The sequence below is a fragment of the Alnus glutinosa genome, chromosome 1 (genome assembly GCF_958979055.1).
Source record: "Alnus glutinosa chromosome 1, dhAlnGlut1.1, whole genome shotgun sequence".
Lineage (NCBI taxonomy): Eukaryota > Viridiplantae > Streptophyta > Magnoliopsida > Fagales > Betulaceae > Alnus > Alnus glutinosa.
Genome location: NC_084886.1, coordinates 23,501,218 through 23,515,018, shown reverse-complemented (window position 1 = coordinate 23,515,018; position 13,801 = coordinate 23,501,218). Strand labels below are relative to the sequence as shown.

Here is a 13,801-nt window from a genome sequence, read left to right as displayed (position 1 = left end):
AAAATATAGAAATAGTACATCCGTCCAATTTCCCGTCTAAAATTAACGTTCAGCCACGTCATCTTACAGGTGTCGGTGTGCATGCGCGACACATGTCCCTGTGATACACTTCAGCACTGACGTGGATATCATTTTTTTTAAAAAAAAAAAAATTAATTATTTTAATGATTTCTTTTATATATATTAAAAAAAAAAAATCTGGAGTGGTTCGACCACCCCCAGACCGGCCGGTCTGGGGGTGGCTCAGGCCCTCGGCCACCCCTATTTTGGCCCTTGGGGGTGGTCGAACCACCCCCATGGACCACGGGGGTGGTTCGGCCACCCTCAGACCGGCTAGCCACCCCCATTAGGCCTGGAGGTGGCTTGCCTACCTCAATTTTGGCCCTTACGACCCACCCTCAAGGGTTATGGGGTGGTTCGGCTACCCTCAAAAATGGCCTTGTAGGTGGCTGAGCCACTCAAGAATTTTTTATTTTTATTTATTATATATATATATAAGAAATCATTAAAATAATAATAAATTGGACGGATGACGTGATTGGACGTGATTGAAGGTTAGTTTTGGACGGAAATTTCATATACCACATGTATCAAATTTGATATAAAATAAAACTGAAGAGATAAAAAATAAAGACAGTAAAGCCGAGGGTATATAGGCTATTTATTCCTTTTTTTTTTTTTTTTTTTCTCCGAAAATGCTACAGCTTCTCGATGCATGGGAAAGCATGCAGCATTCACAAACATTATTTTATTATTAACTCTTACGTCTTTCCACCGGCCTATCTTCCCTCCAGGACCTTCTTTCTTCTTCGCCGTTCTTCTTCGTCAAGCCTCAACTCTGCAAGATATTCAAATACTGCCTATCAGTAAATTCACGGCCGAGGGTCCACCACCACCACCAATTCTAACATTCACCGACTCACGGCTCCGTCTCTCCCTCTGCAGCGGAGACGAATGCAGAAACGACGAACCCTTCTTCCAAGCCCCCATTCCGGCGTCAAATCCGGCGGCGCCAGCTCTTCTTCGTGGCGTAGAGGCGGCCAAGGTCGAGTGCTGTGGGGACACAGAGTGGTACCTCTGGTAGTGGGCCTGTTGTTGCTCGGATTTGGCATCGCCGGAGAGCTTGGGGTCGGCTTGAATGGGCGAGTCGGGTTAGACTCGGTGAGTGGGGACAACGGCGAGTTGCTAATGTTTATTTTTTATTTTTTTATTTTTTATTATTTTTTTTTTGAACGGAGAACGGAGCTCCAAATATTCATTCTAGAAAAAGCCAGATCACGGCGAGTTGCTAATGTTTGATTCTCGTGCGGTGTTGGATGGGCGAGTTGCTAGTGTTTGATAGTGTTTGATTCTCTGTGTTCGACGGCTGGGTTTGCATCTTGGATTCTTGGGGGAGACGAAGACAACGAGAAAGAGAATATAAGAAATGAATAAAAAACCAAAAAGAAAAAGTAAAAGTTAATATTTTAAGGGATAAATACATTTTTAATGCCCTAGTTTTGAAAATTTTATTTTTTATTACGTGAGTTTCAATTTGCATTATAGTTAATACTTCTGTTTTGAAAAAAGAACAAATTAGTACCTCAGTTAAATTTTTCATCCAAAAACTAAAGGTCTGTTACGTCACTATCACTTAACACCACTAGGAACACAATACATATCCATTGCGACATGTAATCACCCACATAAAATAATAAAATAATACAATTTAAAAAAAAATAATTTGAGAAGAAGAAAAAGAAAAAGAAAAAAAAGGAGCCACCCCCTTGGCCGGTCTGGGGTGGCCAAACTATCCCATGAAGGGTGATTTGGCCACTCCCAAGGACCAAAACCCATCAAAATGTTTTTAGAGGGTTTGCCCATGGGGTGGCGGGCGGTCTGGGGGTGGCCGAACTACCCTTGTGGCTCATGTAAGGGCCAGAACCCTTGAACAATTTTTTTTTTTTTTTTTTTTTTGCCATGGGGTGGCCGAACCACCCTATGACCGGCCACCCCCATGGTGGCCAAGGGTGGCTCAGCCACCCCTCTTTTTTTTCTTTTTTTTGTTCAATTTTTTTTTAAGTTTTTAATATTTTTTAATTAATTTTTAAATATTTTTTTTATACTAAAACACATGTCAACCCTGAGGGTTGACACCTGGTGAACCATTAGTTTTTGGACGGAAAACTTGACTAATGTATTAATTTAATCTTTTTCCAAAACGAAAGTACCATATGTGATGCGAATTGAAACTCAGGTACCAAAAAACTAAAAATGTATTTAATCATTATTTTAATGATATAAGAAAAAATTAAGGGATGCTGTATAATATTTTTGTACAGGAAACAAAACATAGCTTTATTCCTTATATTTAGAAAAAATAATTAAAAAAGCTGCTTTGAATGTTCTTAAACATGCTATGGTCGAGCATAAATGTTTTTCCCAAAAGTTGGAAAAGACAGGGAGTATTTTGGGACCCACAAATGAGAGAAAGAGGGGAAAAGGGTAAAAAAAAAAAAAAAATTGTTCTCCAAGAATTTGGAGGAGCTATCCGCTAGGACCACTACACGCTTTCTTACTTATTTCAAAACACAAAACAATTTTAGGGACTAATTTATTACTTAAAAATTAAAAAAAGATTATAAATAAATAAATAAATATATGTATATATATACACACACATGTATCTCTCTCAAATTAACATCTAATTTACAATATATTCCCGACAATCTATCAAAAAATTACAATTTAATTTTATAAAATTGTTTCAATGCGGTGACTTGAATATAAACAACAATTAACTTTGCGGGGTCCAAACTAAGTGTAAGAAAATTTTGATCAATCATGTTATGGCTCCTACTACGTCATTTAAAAGATAGTCTAGGCTCAGTTGGCAACACTATTTAGAAAAGCTTTCCACTTTTTAGCAAAAACAAAAAAATTATTAACAACTCAAAATATTCAAAAACCATTTTTACATTTATGTCACATTACAACCAAAAAAACATAATACACTTTCTAAAAAGTTTTATCAAACAAATGAGTATTGTTAGGTATATAACTTCTATTAAAAGTTCTTTATAAATTGTTGTGGTAATTCACGTGGCATTTATTACACAAATGACTAAATAATTAAAGTTGTGTCAAATTTTAGTGCTTTATTTTTTTTGTTTACTATACCATCACTTGAGTTTTTAAGGAATTGTAGTATTCCAAGCAATTTCCTCCAAGACTATACATTTCATCTTTCTTTAAAACAAAAAAAATCATTACATCACTGTATTTTTCTCCCCTTTGTTTCTTTTGCACCGATATCATCACCTGACTTGACTGACGGTAATTTGCATATGTTTGTGTAAACTTTTGGTTTATCTGTTGGTCTAGTCAATTTCTTAACGCCTTAGTACCTAAACTTCAGTTTACCCGTTGGTCTAACCAATTCACCAACGCTTTGGTGCTTAAACCTCTAGTCTTTTTATTCCTAACTTAATTATAACTCTAACACATGCAATGCTCCAAACAACTTGCATACTATTAAATAAAACAGAAATCATAGCGTTAAAGAAAGACACTACGTATCATCCCCAATGAGTAAGAAATAAGCACAGTTCTTTTTGCAGTCTCTTAGTTCGTCATCTGCAATAAATGCATTTACGGACATAGGATTTTAATATCATCACTCATAAATATTAATTTTAGTTAAATAGGCACAAATATAGTTTTTCTTTGAAAAATCATTTATTAACTATAAACACTTAACATAATATGTTTTAGTCTTAATAATAATTTTCAACAATAACACCTATATGTATATTTTCCATAAATCATTAAAAACTCATATCATTTCTTATAACATTTTTAAGACTTAAAATCATTTTTCCCTTAAACATAAAAATCATTCCAATCATAATCTATAAAATACACTATCAAAACAATCACCAAAATTCATGTAGTCATTTACAAATACCCCTAGAGAAAACAACCCAATCTCTCCCAAAACTATTTAAAATACCCAAATCCGTTTACATAATATCCATCAACGATAGAATCTAATCAAAATATCACACTTTGTTTTCAAAACCTCTCAACTAAAACAACACACACACATAGTCGGTACAACCGACAAACACACAACTGATCTAGAGCAAAGCACAAACCCCCACTGGCCGAAACACCACATGGCAAAACAAAACACCAAATCACCACTACAGTCTACCATGTCCACTGCCGACATATACGGGTACTACCCAAATTCACAACCACACAATCAAAAGATTCAAAACCACCCATGGCCGATCAAAGCACCCATCAAATACACTACACGGCCAAACCACCACACACGGCTAACTTCAAATCTTTAACCCAAAATCACACACCCGAAACAGAGCTCGCCCAGAACATCAAAACCCAACCAGAAAACCAATTTGCAGAACATCACAACCCAAGATAAACCCATTTAAAATCACCCACAATCAAACTCAAACCCCACACACACGGCCGGAACCCACAAAAACCGGCCAAGACACACACTCAATCGGCCGGTTGACAGAGGAAACCCAAAAATCATTAATCCGCTATACTCTAGATTTTATCAAAATAAAACACAAGAGATTACCTTGAAATTCTCTGTTCAAACACAGAGAGAGATTCGCCGGAATACTTCTCGAAAATCGCCTTACCTGGTTTCACGGCGACGACCCACTGACGATCGGCTCCTCTGGGTTCACGGGTCAGATGGGTTCAGCTCACGGGTCCCTGGGTTTCTCGGGTTCACTCTCCCTCTCCGCCAGCATCTCTCTCTCTCCCGGACTCACTCTCTCAATCACTCGATCTCCCGCTCTCTCTGTGGCTCTCGTCGTGTATCGGACAGAAGAGGAAAGGAGGATAAGAAAGAAGACTAAGGAAGAAAAGAAGAAATAGGAAAAGAAGAAGAAAAGAGAATGAAGAAGAAGGAAGAGTGCGGGTCACTCTCTCACAGTGCTACTCGGACACCGTTGAAGAAATCCTCAAAGAATCCAATGATGAAGACGATGAGATGAGAGTAGATGAAGCCAAATCAGATCTGATTGAAGAGGAAATAAACACACTACTTCCAAAACCAGATCCGGCGGAAGCTATGGATCACGCAATAAACACTCTACTTCCTGCTGCAGAGCCGGTTGACGACGCCTACCATCTGTTCGACGTAATTCCTCCACGAATTACTGAAATTCTCGAGGTGCAGATATTTCCAGATCGGAGGGGGCTGGATTATCAAATTCTAGATCGGTATGCAAAGAACATGTGTGATGCAAGGTCAATTTTGAATTTCAAGCTTCGACACACTCACTCGGGGATGCATAATCTGCAACGGGCTGCGATTTTGGACTGGGAGGCACTGCATCGACGTCTGAAGGCTTCAATTCACACTGTGAGTTCTGTGCCTCAGTACACGACGGAGGATGCAGTGGATTTTGTTGTCCTTAAGCATAGGTGGCGTTGGATACAAGTGGTATCAGAGCCTAGATCCACTGATTTTTGATTTTGTTCATTTCAAAGCCCTAGATTCATGGATCTTCACAATTTTGACGGAAAGAACCTTTTGGTTTGGATGTTCCAGCTTCAGCAATGTTTCATCTATTATAATACTCCCAACGATCTTCACAAATACATGTTCGCCTCATATCACATGGAAGGTGAGGCTCTCAATTGGTTAGTAACAATGGAACGAGGTGGAGTTTTTACAATGGATGCTGATTGGGAGAATTTTGTGCGACTCATTCACCTTCGATTCAGACAAGAATCAGAGGAACAAAAATGTGATGCAATCGACAAGTTAGAAGAAGATTCTGGTGAAGAAATTGAAGAAGCAACCAAGGAGCAAATCCAGACCACTGTGAAGGAAGAAAACCTAGAAAATTTCAAGAATGCAGAAGAGGAGAAGAGAGACGATGCAAAACACATACTGATTCAAGACACAAAATACAAAACAATTTCAGAACCAGATATAGCTGAAGATTTCAGACACAATAATTTCAGCAACATATCCTGAAAAATAAATATTTGACTTCTAAATACCAAATGTGTGTTCATGTGGAACAAAATATGTTAAATGCGAAAAATAAAAGAGACAAAATATTTGTTGACGAAGTGAAAACTCTGAGAAGAGAAAAACCTTAACTTATGTACATAGAGCAGCTACAAATAATGTCAAGGCAATAATGGGTGATACAATGCAGAGAAGCTTGATGTTACTTTAGATTGCACATTTCGAATTGCAGATTTGGGATGTTCAGTTGGACTAAACACTTGGATTGTGGTGCAGAAGATAATAGATGCTGATTAACACAAATACCAATTATCCGAATTCCAAGTGTTTTTCAATGACCATGTCTCCAATGATTTCAACACCCTCTTTGCCTCTCTCCCACCCAAGAGGCCATACTTTGCAGCTGGCGTGCCGGGGTCTGTCCACGGCTGGTTATTCCCGGAATCCTCCCTGCACTTTGTGCATTCATCTTATGCACCTAATGGCTGTCCAAGGTGCCAAAAGAGTTGCTGTACAAGAAGTCTGCATCATGGAATAAGGGGAGGGTTCACTGCATAAGTGTCCCGGATGAATTAGCTCATGCCTATGCAGCCCGATTTGCTGAGGACATGACAATGTTTTTAGATGCTAGAGCTAAAGAGGTATGGGTGGACTGGTGATGCTTCTCATGCCAGCCACCCCAAATGGGATCCCTCATTCTAGTGCACCATGGGGTTTCATGTTTAATCTCCTGGGGTTCAGCCTGATGAATATGGCCAAGGAGGTATTACTTTTTTGCATTAGGAGCTTTTTAAGTGAAACACTTCAATGCAACTAAATTTATATATTGAACCTTAAAAATATCCAAAATTATATTGAAATAAAATCCATTTCATTATTTGATTATTCGCCTTGCCCTTTCCATTTTTTTTTTTTTGGTTTGGTTGTTGTTGCAGGGATTAATAAGTGAAGCTTAGGTGGACTCCTTTAACTTGCTTTTGTATGCTCCCTCGCCCAAGGAGATGATAGAGCTTGTGAAAAGAAATGGGTTTTTCAGCATCGAGAGAATGGAGATGACAAACACTCTGTCAAGCATTGATGGCCCAGTCAGTGGGCAGACATGCACGATGCACTTGAGAGCTGGCCTGGAGGGCATAATCAGCAAACATTTTGGAGCTAAGATTATCGATCAACTGTTTCATCGATTCCATTAAAAAACTGAAGAGTTTTCCGCCTTGCTGGAGTCTTCATCCAAAGAAATAACTCAAATCTTTGTTGCTTTAAAATGCCTATGATGTTTCGTCCATTGAAGCAGACATAATTTGCTTGTGTTTTTTCTTTTTGCAATGCCAGTTATGTTAATCTCAAAAGAAACTTAAACCATAAGATGCTAATCTTATTAAGTCAAATTCAGGTGAATTTTAATTCAATCACTTTAGTTTTTGTTTCAAAGACATGTCAAGCAACGTGAATTCCAATTCAATTCATACCCCTGTTAGTTCAAACATTATCAAGAGAGCCTCTACACATCCTCCCCTTATCACATTTTTATAATAAAAAAATTGATTTTTGTTAAAAAGTTGTCTCTGATGTGACATCAGAGACAACTTTTTAATAAAAACCAATTTTTTTAAGGAAAAGAGGGTGACAAGGGGGGGATGAAAGTCTCATCTTTAGCATTTCCCCATTATCAATGGGCCATAGAGTGCATGCTTGTTTCAAGTTTGAGTTCAAATGACAAATTTGAGAAATTTAGAAACATGCTGGCACATTTGTACTCTTAAGCAAGGGTGATGACCATTTTGTGCTCATAATCTACACGTAGTACTTTTGCATACCAAAAGTGAGATTTTAAACCAAATCATAAAAAATGTATCATTTGAACTTGTGTTTTTAAAGATGCAGATTGACAGCATAAAAACCAATTCTGCCAGTCACAGAACCTCAAGAAAAAGAAGAAACTATAGATCTACATAGCAAAATGATTAACTTTGAGTCCCGTCATCAGCTTAAACCTTTTACACCTGACTGACCTGATGGAATATGCACCACCAATAAAAGAAGCAAATATTACGTACTTCAGTTAAAGTCTGCACTTCCTATTCACATACACATACTTGGGTTTTGAGGGAAAAAAAGAAGTAAGCAAGCTACAGAGATAATCAAAAACAGTTTCAAAGGTGACAACAAAATGCGGATTTCTCAGCTCAAACGCAATCCATGACTGAATTGGTGCTCCAGAGAAGATAGGTGTAGAGCCCTTCTAATACTTGCTTTATCCTTCTTAATGTGGACCAGCTTGTCATAAACACACCATGGAAAGCTAAGAAAATGATCTCGACTCATACCTTCATTGTAGCAACCCCAGTAAGTGTGATGATATGTAACATAGTACCAAGCTGAGGCTTTGGCATATACATCATCAGCTCCAGAATCTAATCCACTTCCCTTCTCATTGAACCAGGCTCTAGCTGCCTTTCTCAAGGACCTGACAGCCACAGTAATTGCTTCTGCATCTCTTCTCTTGGTGAAAGACTTGGCCATTCTCATAATATTCCCACTCATTATTTCAGCCTCAGTTTTGATGCCATAATAGTCCATCAAGTTCCCCAACTTGTAATCGTAATTGCTTTTGTAAAAGAAAGCGTCGTCGATGAAATCCTCAAAGCCATCAACTTCCATGTCAGGGTCATATGACCGCCTTGCCCTTTCCTTAGTGAAGGACATAGAAGAATTAGTATTCGGTGCAATGTCTTTCACCTCCCGGAAAAGCTTTCCAATCACATTGTATGACTCATAGGTGGGTTTGTCTGGCTTCTCCATGAAATCAGGATATTCTTTGACATGAAGCTTTTGTGGTATTTCAGCTGGTATGCCAGTTTTTGGAAAGTCGACAGCGATTGAGAATAGCTTTGCAAGCTCTATACATGGGCTACTCATTGCTTTTTGAAGCTCTCTATCAGCATGAACAGTGTGGGCATTGGCAATAATTCCTAAGCTGTCGTTGACTATGTAGTTAACAAAATACTCCTCGACTTCCTGGAGCAGAAGAAATGAACATCTCTTATATCATAATAAGTCGCAATGTGTGAGGGTTAAAAGAAAATTGAACTGAAGCTGAAATTTGAATGACATTTACAGCTATATTATGATATGTACAGGAATGCAACTCATCAATTCAATGCTTTGAAGGATTTTCACGGAATTTCAATCTGTTAAATGATGAACAGTTTAAGATGCGACATAGTCAGCTAATCAAATTTACTATCATTTTATACTACAATTGAAATTAGGCTTATATATGACCACAACCCTAATACAATGTCAAGTAGTTCCCCTTTTAGATGACCTTTAAAAGCAAAACAAAGTAACAAACTCTCCACTGGGTAGACAAGAGACCATAAAAGATATTTCTTTCCAGGAACAAGGGAGAGCCCATGGAGAAAACCGAACCCAAGACCCCACCCATGCTTTGACGTGCCTTCAATCCTTGGATCACCACGAAAGGAAATCACTGGAAATTAGAAAGGCACTCAATAAACCAACATGTTAACCAAAGTGTAAAAATATGCCGCCTTTCCATGCTCGGTTGCCTATATATATTGCATATCATCTGGTCATTTAGTTTGGTGTAACACCTAAGCTGGTTTCTTGGCCACAGATTCTAAGTTGTTATTTGATATCATGCTTATTTTCTTCTTTTTGTTTTTTTGTTGTTCCCTTTTTTTCTAGGAGTTATATCTGGGACATGCTGCTCATGATAAGCAAATCCTCTACTTAGCACTAGCGTCTGGAATAGACCAATATTTTCTTTTCCTTCTTTTCAATCTCGAACGTTAATACACGCTTCTCACAAGGGCTCTACCTCTCTACTAGATCATGCCCATGAGTTCAATATATAGTTTCTATTTACAGAAAATTAGTTCTAAAAGACTCGAGATTTGGGGCAATGAAAGAATCATGATACGGCATTTTGAAGTGATAAACTCACTCTCTCCAAAATCTATTCCTAAATGTCTTCAAAAGTGAAACAACAATCAATAAGAAATAAGTTCCATAGGCAACATTAATCATTTGCTATTAATCCATTCCAATGTGTCCACTAGAAAGAACTGATTGAAAACCATCCAATATGCACCTTAATCATTTTTCACCATCCATTTGAATGTGTTCAGTAAGAACTGACACTATAGTAACTACAAGGCACATAATGTCAGAAAAGACTTTAAATGTAATCTTCACAAATATTATAATGTCATCAATCCACACAAGGAGAGATAGAGATCATGACTAATGAAATGTAACATTAAAGATCATCTTCATTGCAAACAAAATAAGAACCAAGGGGCTTACCAAAAGAACAGAATAGAACCTAGAATGTACATTTCTTTTAAAAGAAAGTTCCCAAAAATTACTTGAACATGACAATATATTAAAGAGAGTAATACCTCAATGGTAACATCATGATCCAACTGGATACTTGGTGCTGGGAGGTAATCCATTGGTTGAACTTGCCGAGGTGGAATCAGTTCAGGATCCCAACAGACAAAGTAAATATCTCCATCCAAATCACTACCAGAACACTCATTTGGATGAGGTCTTAGATTTCAAATAGAATTTTGATATCAGTAATCGAGGTTTAGATGAAAAATATTGTGAATAATACACAGCAATCAAGTAAAAGCAGCACTTCAGGTTATACTTTATAAAAGAACAAACTACACTCCACATAAAAATCAATTATTGCTTCCATAGAGAAAGAAAATCATATCTGATCTTTTGCATAAACAAGATAAGGACCATTATCTTTCACTGAACGAAATCCCTAGGTGTCATATTACATTGATATAAATGCACAAATTGGTTTTAATGTGAAATTGTCAAATTTATCTAAACCCCAATTTTGGGACTTCAAGGGAAAGAGAATTTTTTATGTAGCACAGTTCTTCAATTTCTTGTAAGAAACAACATAAGGTAGCTACAAACATCATTGAATGCAAGATATGTTGTTCTTTCATTTGTTGGAAACTTTCATAGGCAAATATCCCAAACCCATACCCTGTCATATCATGTTTTAACAAACGAGAAGCAAACTTGACAGAAAAATAAAAGAGATATGACCAGTCTCATTGTACTCAACGATTAAAAATTAAAGGACTCTGTAAATTTATCCACTGCAGTCAAGTCACAGAATTTATATTAAGAATGAATTCTGGCAGCCAGTGGTTCATATCCGAAACAGATACCATGGCATATCATGTTTTAATAAATAACAAGCATACTTCACAGGAAATAAAGAGATATGACCAGCCTCAAGTACTCAACTATTAAAATTTAAAGGAATTCATGTAAATTTACCAGCTGCAGTTAAGAGTCATAGAATGTCATCTCCAGACAATAAATTCTTGCAGCCAATGGTTAGAACCTAGCTCATAAACAAAGATGAGAGAAGAAACTTAAAGTTTCTGTCCTACAATTCCAACTACGATAAAATTCTGCAATTCAACTTTAAATTCAAACTAGGGCTCTAATGTATGGTAGACAAACATAATTTACTGATATAATGTCGCAGAAGTACTAAGAGATAAATTTACCTAGATCCTCTTTGAGGGAAAACAACACAATCCACCAAATGGTGCAAAGCAGTCACATCAACAGCCCTTAAAACACGCACATCCCCTGGATGCAAGCAGGGGTTTTTGGCAACTACTACCTTCCCCTCAACAACAAAACGCTGATTTGATCCAGTGCCACTGTACATGATGGAATCATTGTAGAACTCCTGATGTTTAGTGCCAGAAAATTGCACAAATACCTGACCATATTCCAAGGTTCTGGTTTCATCCAGACATCCCATCATTGCTCTTCCATCTGGAATAAAAATCCTTGTTTTAATCCGCAATTCCAACAACTTTGATGCTCGGAACGTCTGCAGCATCATAGAAAGAAATGGTTCAGCATCCGGCTTATAACCACACATGAGCATTTCCTTCAGAATGTTGGTATTCTCTCCCGGGGACATCATATCAAGAGCCTCCTGTGCCTTTAATGGATCTGTTAGTATAGCATCCAGTTGTTCTACAGCTTGTCTTTGTTTAGCCTCAAAAACATGATCGTTAACACCAAGGGTAGACAAAAGACTGATCAACTGGCGATTCAGATAACAAGGCTGAAACTTGCTAAATGCCAAGACATCGAGTTTTGTGTTTCCTGATTCATACTTGGACATGCTCTTCCTTAATGATAATTTCTTTAATGAGGTTGGATCAACAGCTACAACACCTTTATACCCACCGTATCGGATCTGAAAGGCAGACGGATTGGTTCCTTTACAGCCACATTTTAAAGCCACTTTCCGGGCAAATTCAGCAGATATTTTCCCAATTCCATCAGAGAAGACATACTCGACTCCACCCCGCTCAACCTCTATATCAGGAATAATTTCCATTTCATCCCTATCAACACTAAGAGTTTCTGTGGATGAACCGAAGGATTGACCCAGTCTGGCAGCATATTTTGCCACATTTTTAATCGAACTAAAATCGCCCATCCACTCTCTTATATAAGCAGCAGTTAGTCTATCTCTTGAAGCAAACATCCATATAGAATTATCCCGCAACTGACTTGATGAGAACGCAAGAGTTTCAAACTTCTTACCAGCGATAACTATGCCATTTCTAAGAATTGACAGAATCCTTTTGTATATTCCAGTTCTCTTATCCTCGTTCGCAGAAGACGTACGTGGAGATAAATCTGTTGAAAACAATTTATCCAACTCCTCATCAACAAATGAGACACGAAGAAAATTATCAATACGTTCAGAAAAATGACGCAGTACACGGTTTGATACATTAATTTCTGGACCACAGAAGTACACTTTAGAAGGTGTTATCTGAACCCTGTGTACATACACCAACCCGGAGTCTAGGGATATAGCAGGCGGCTTTGGAGGATGTCTTGATGTGCGGTACTTTATGTACTGTTCTTGGAGCCACCTCGATGGCTCATAGCAACATTCTTTTAAATGATAGAGTTTCTCAAGGGCATGCTCTATATGGGCAATGCCAAACTTACAGGGATCAACCAAGCGATAAAAAGTATTATCAAGTGTTGGCCCAGCAAGATAGCCATTCTGAACCAACATGTTAATTCTGAACAAGATGTCATAAGGTAAATCAATACCGGGAGGAGGACCAACAACAGGAACTAGATCCAGATTGCAAGAAAAAGTAGAACCACTTTCCAAAACATATCTTCCTTCACTTTCTTTATAATATGCAAAGTTTTCCTGAAAATTTGGAAGTTGGAGACCATAAGGAAGCTCCAAACATAGACCAGAAGACTGCCCAATACAGTATGATGGAGTAAAATCAATTGCCCGGATCCATTGTTCATCAGAGCTATCCTTGAAAAAATTGAGTAACAGATCTTCAGATACATGTCCTGAAGAGTGTGAATGTTTCTCATAGATCCGAGGAGCTCCGAGTAACTAACATTTCAAAAAAAAGAACATACACAGTAAGAATCATTTTTTTTTTATTGGTAAGTTACACACGCACTCGGTGGTACATGAACCCACAACCTCAACCTCCGCCTTGCAACAAAGGGAGGAAGCATCAATATATAGATCAAAACTATGCTAATTAAGCAGTTGCCTTTAGTACTAGAGACAGTAATGCCTTTTTATTAAAAAATGTTGCATAAGATAAATAACTGCTTTAAAATTATTTTGCATAAATCATTCAATTTATATATGCATCACAAGAACTGATAAGGTTTATCAGGAATAACTACAACTTCTTAGCAGAGAAGATT

The 13,801-nt window shown here is 37.7% G+C and overlaps 1 protein-coding gene and 1 pseudogene across 3 annotated transcripts in view; one reads left to right on the top strand and one right to left on the bottom strand.

Annotated features, from left to right (window-relative positions):
• The first annotated feature begins 5,680 nt into the window (after nt 1–5,680).
• On the top strand, nt 5,681–7,397 carry LOC133857145 (probable S-adenosylmethionine-dependent methyltransferase At5g38100; annotated as a pseudogene).
• Nucleotides 7,398–7,930: 533 nt separating this feature from the next.
• LOC133877409 (RNA-dependent RNA polymerase 1-like) overlaps nt 7,931–13,801 on the bottom strand; it is a 133,074-nt gene continuing 127,203 nt past the window's right edge. For all 3 annotated transcript variants that reach the window (XM_062315696.1, XM_062315705.1, XM_062315712.1), the window contains 3 exons: nt 11,581–13,475; nt 10,435–10,585; nt 7,931–9,025 (listed from right to left, as the gene is read on the bottom strand). In XM_062315696.1, the coding sequence (XP_062171680.1) occupies nt 8,189–9,025; nt 10,435–10,585; nt 11,581–13,475 (2,883 nt within the window). In that variant the 3' untranslated portion in view covers nt 7,931–8,188. The remainder of the gene's footprint in view (nt 9,026–10,434; nt 10,586–11,580; nt 13,476–13,801) is intronic.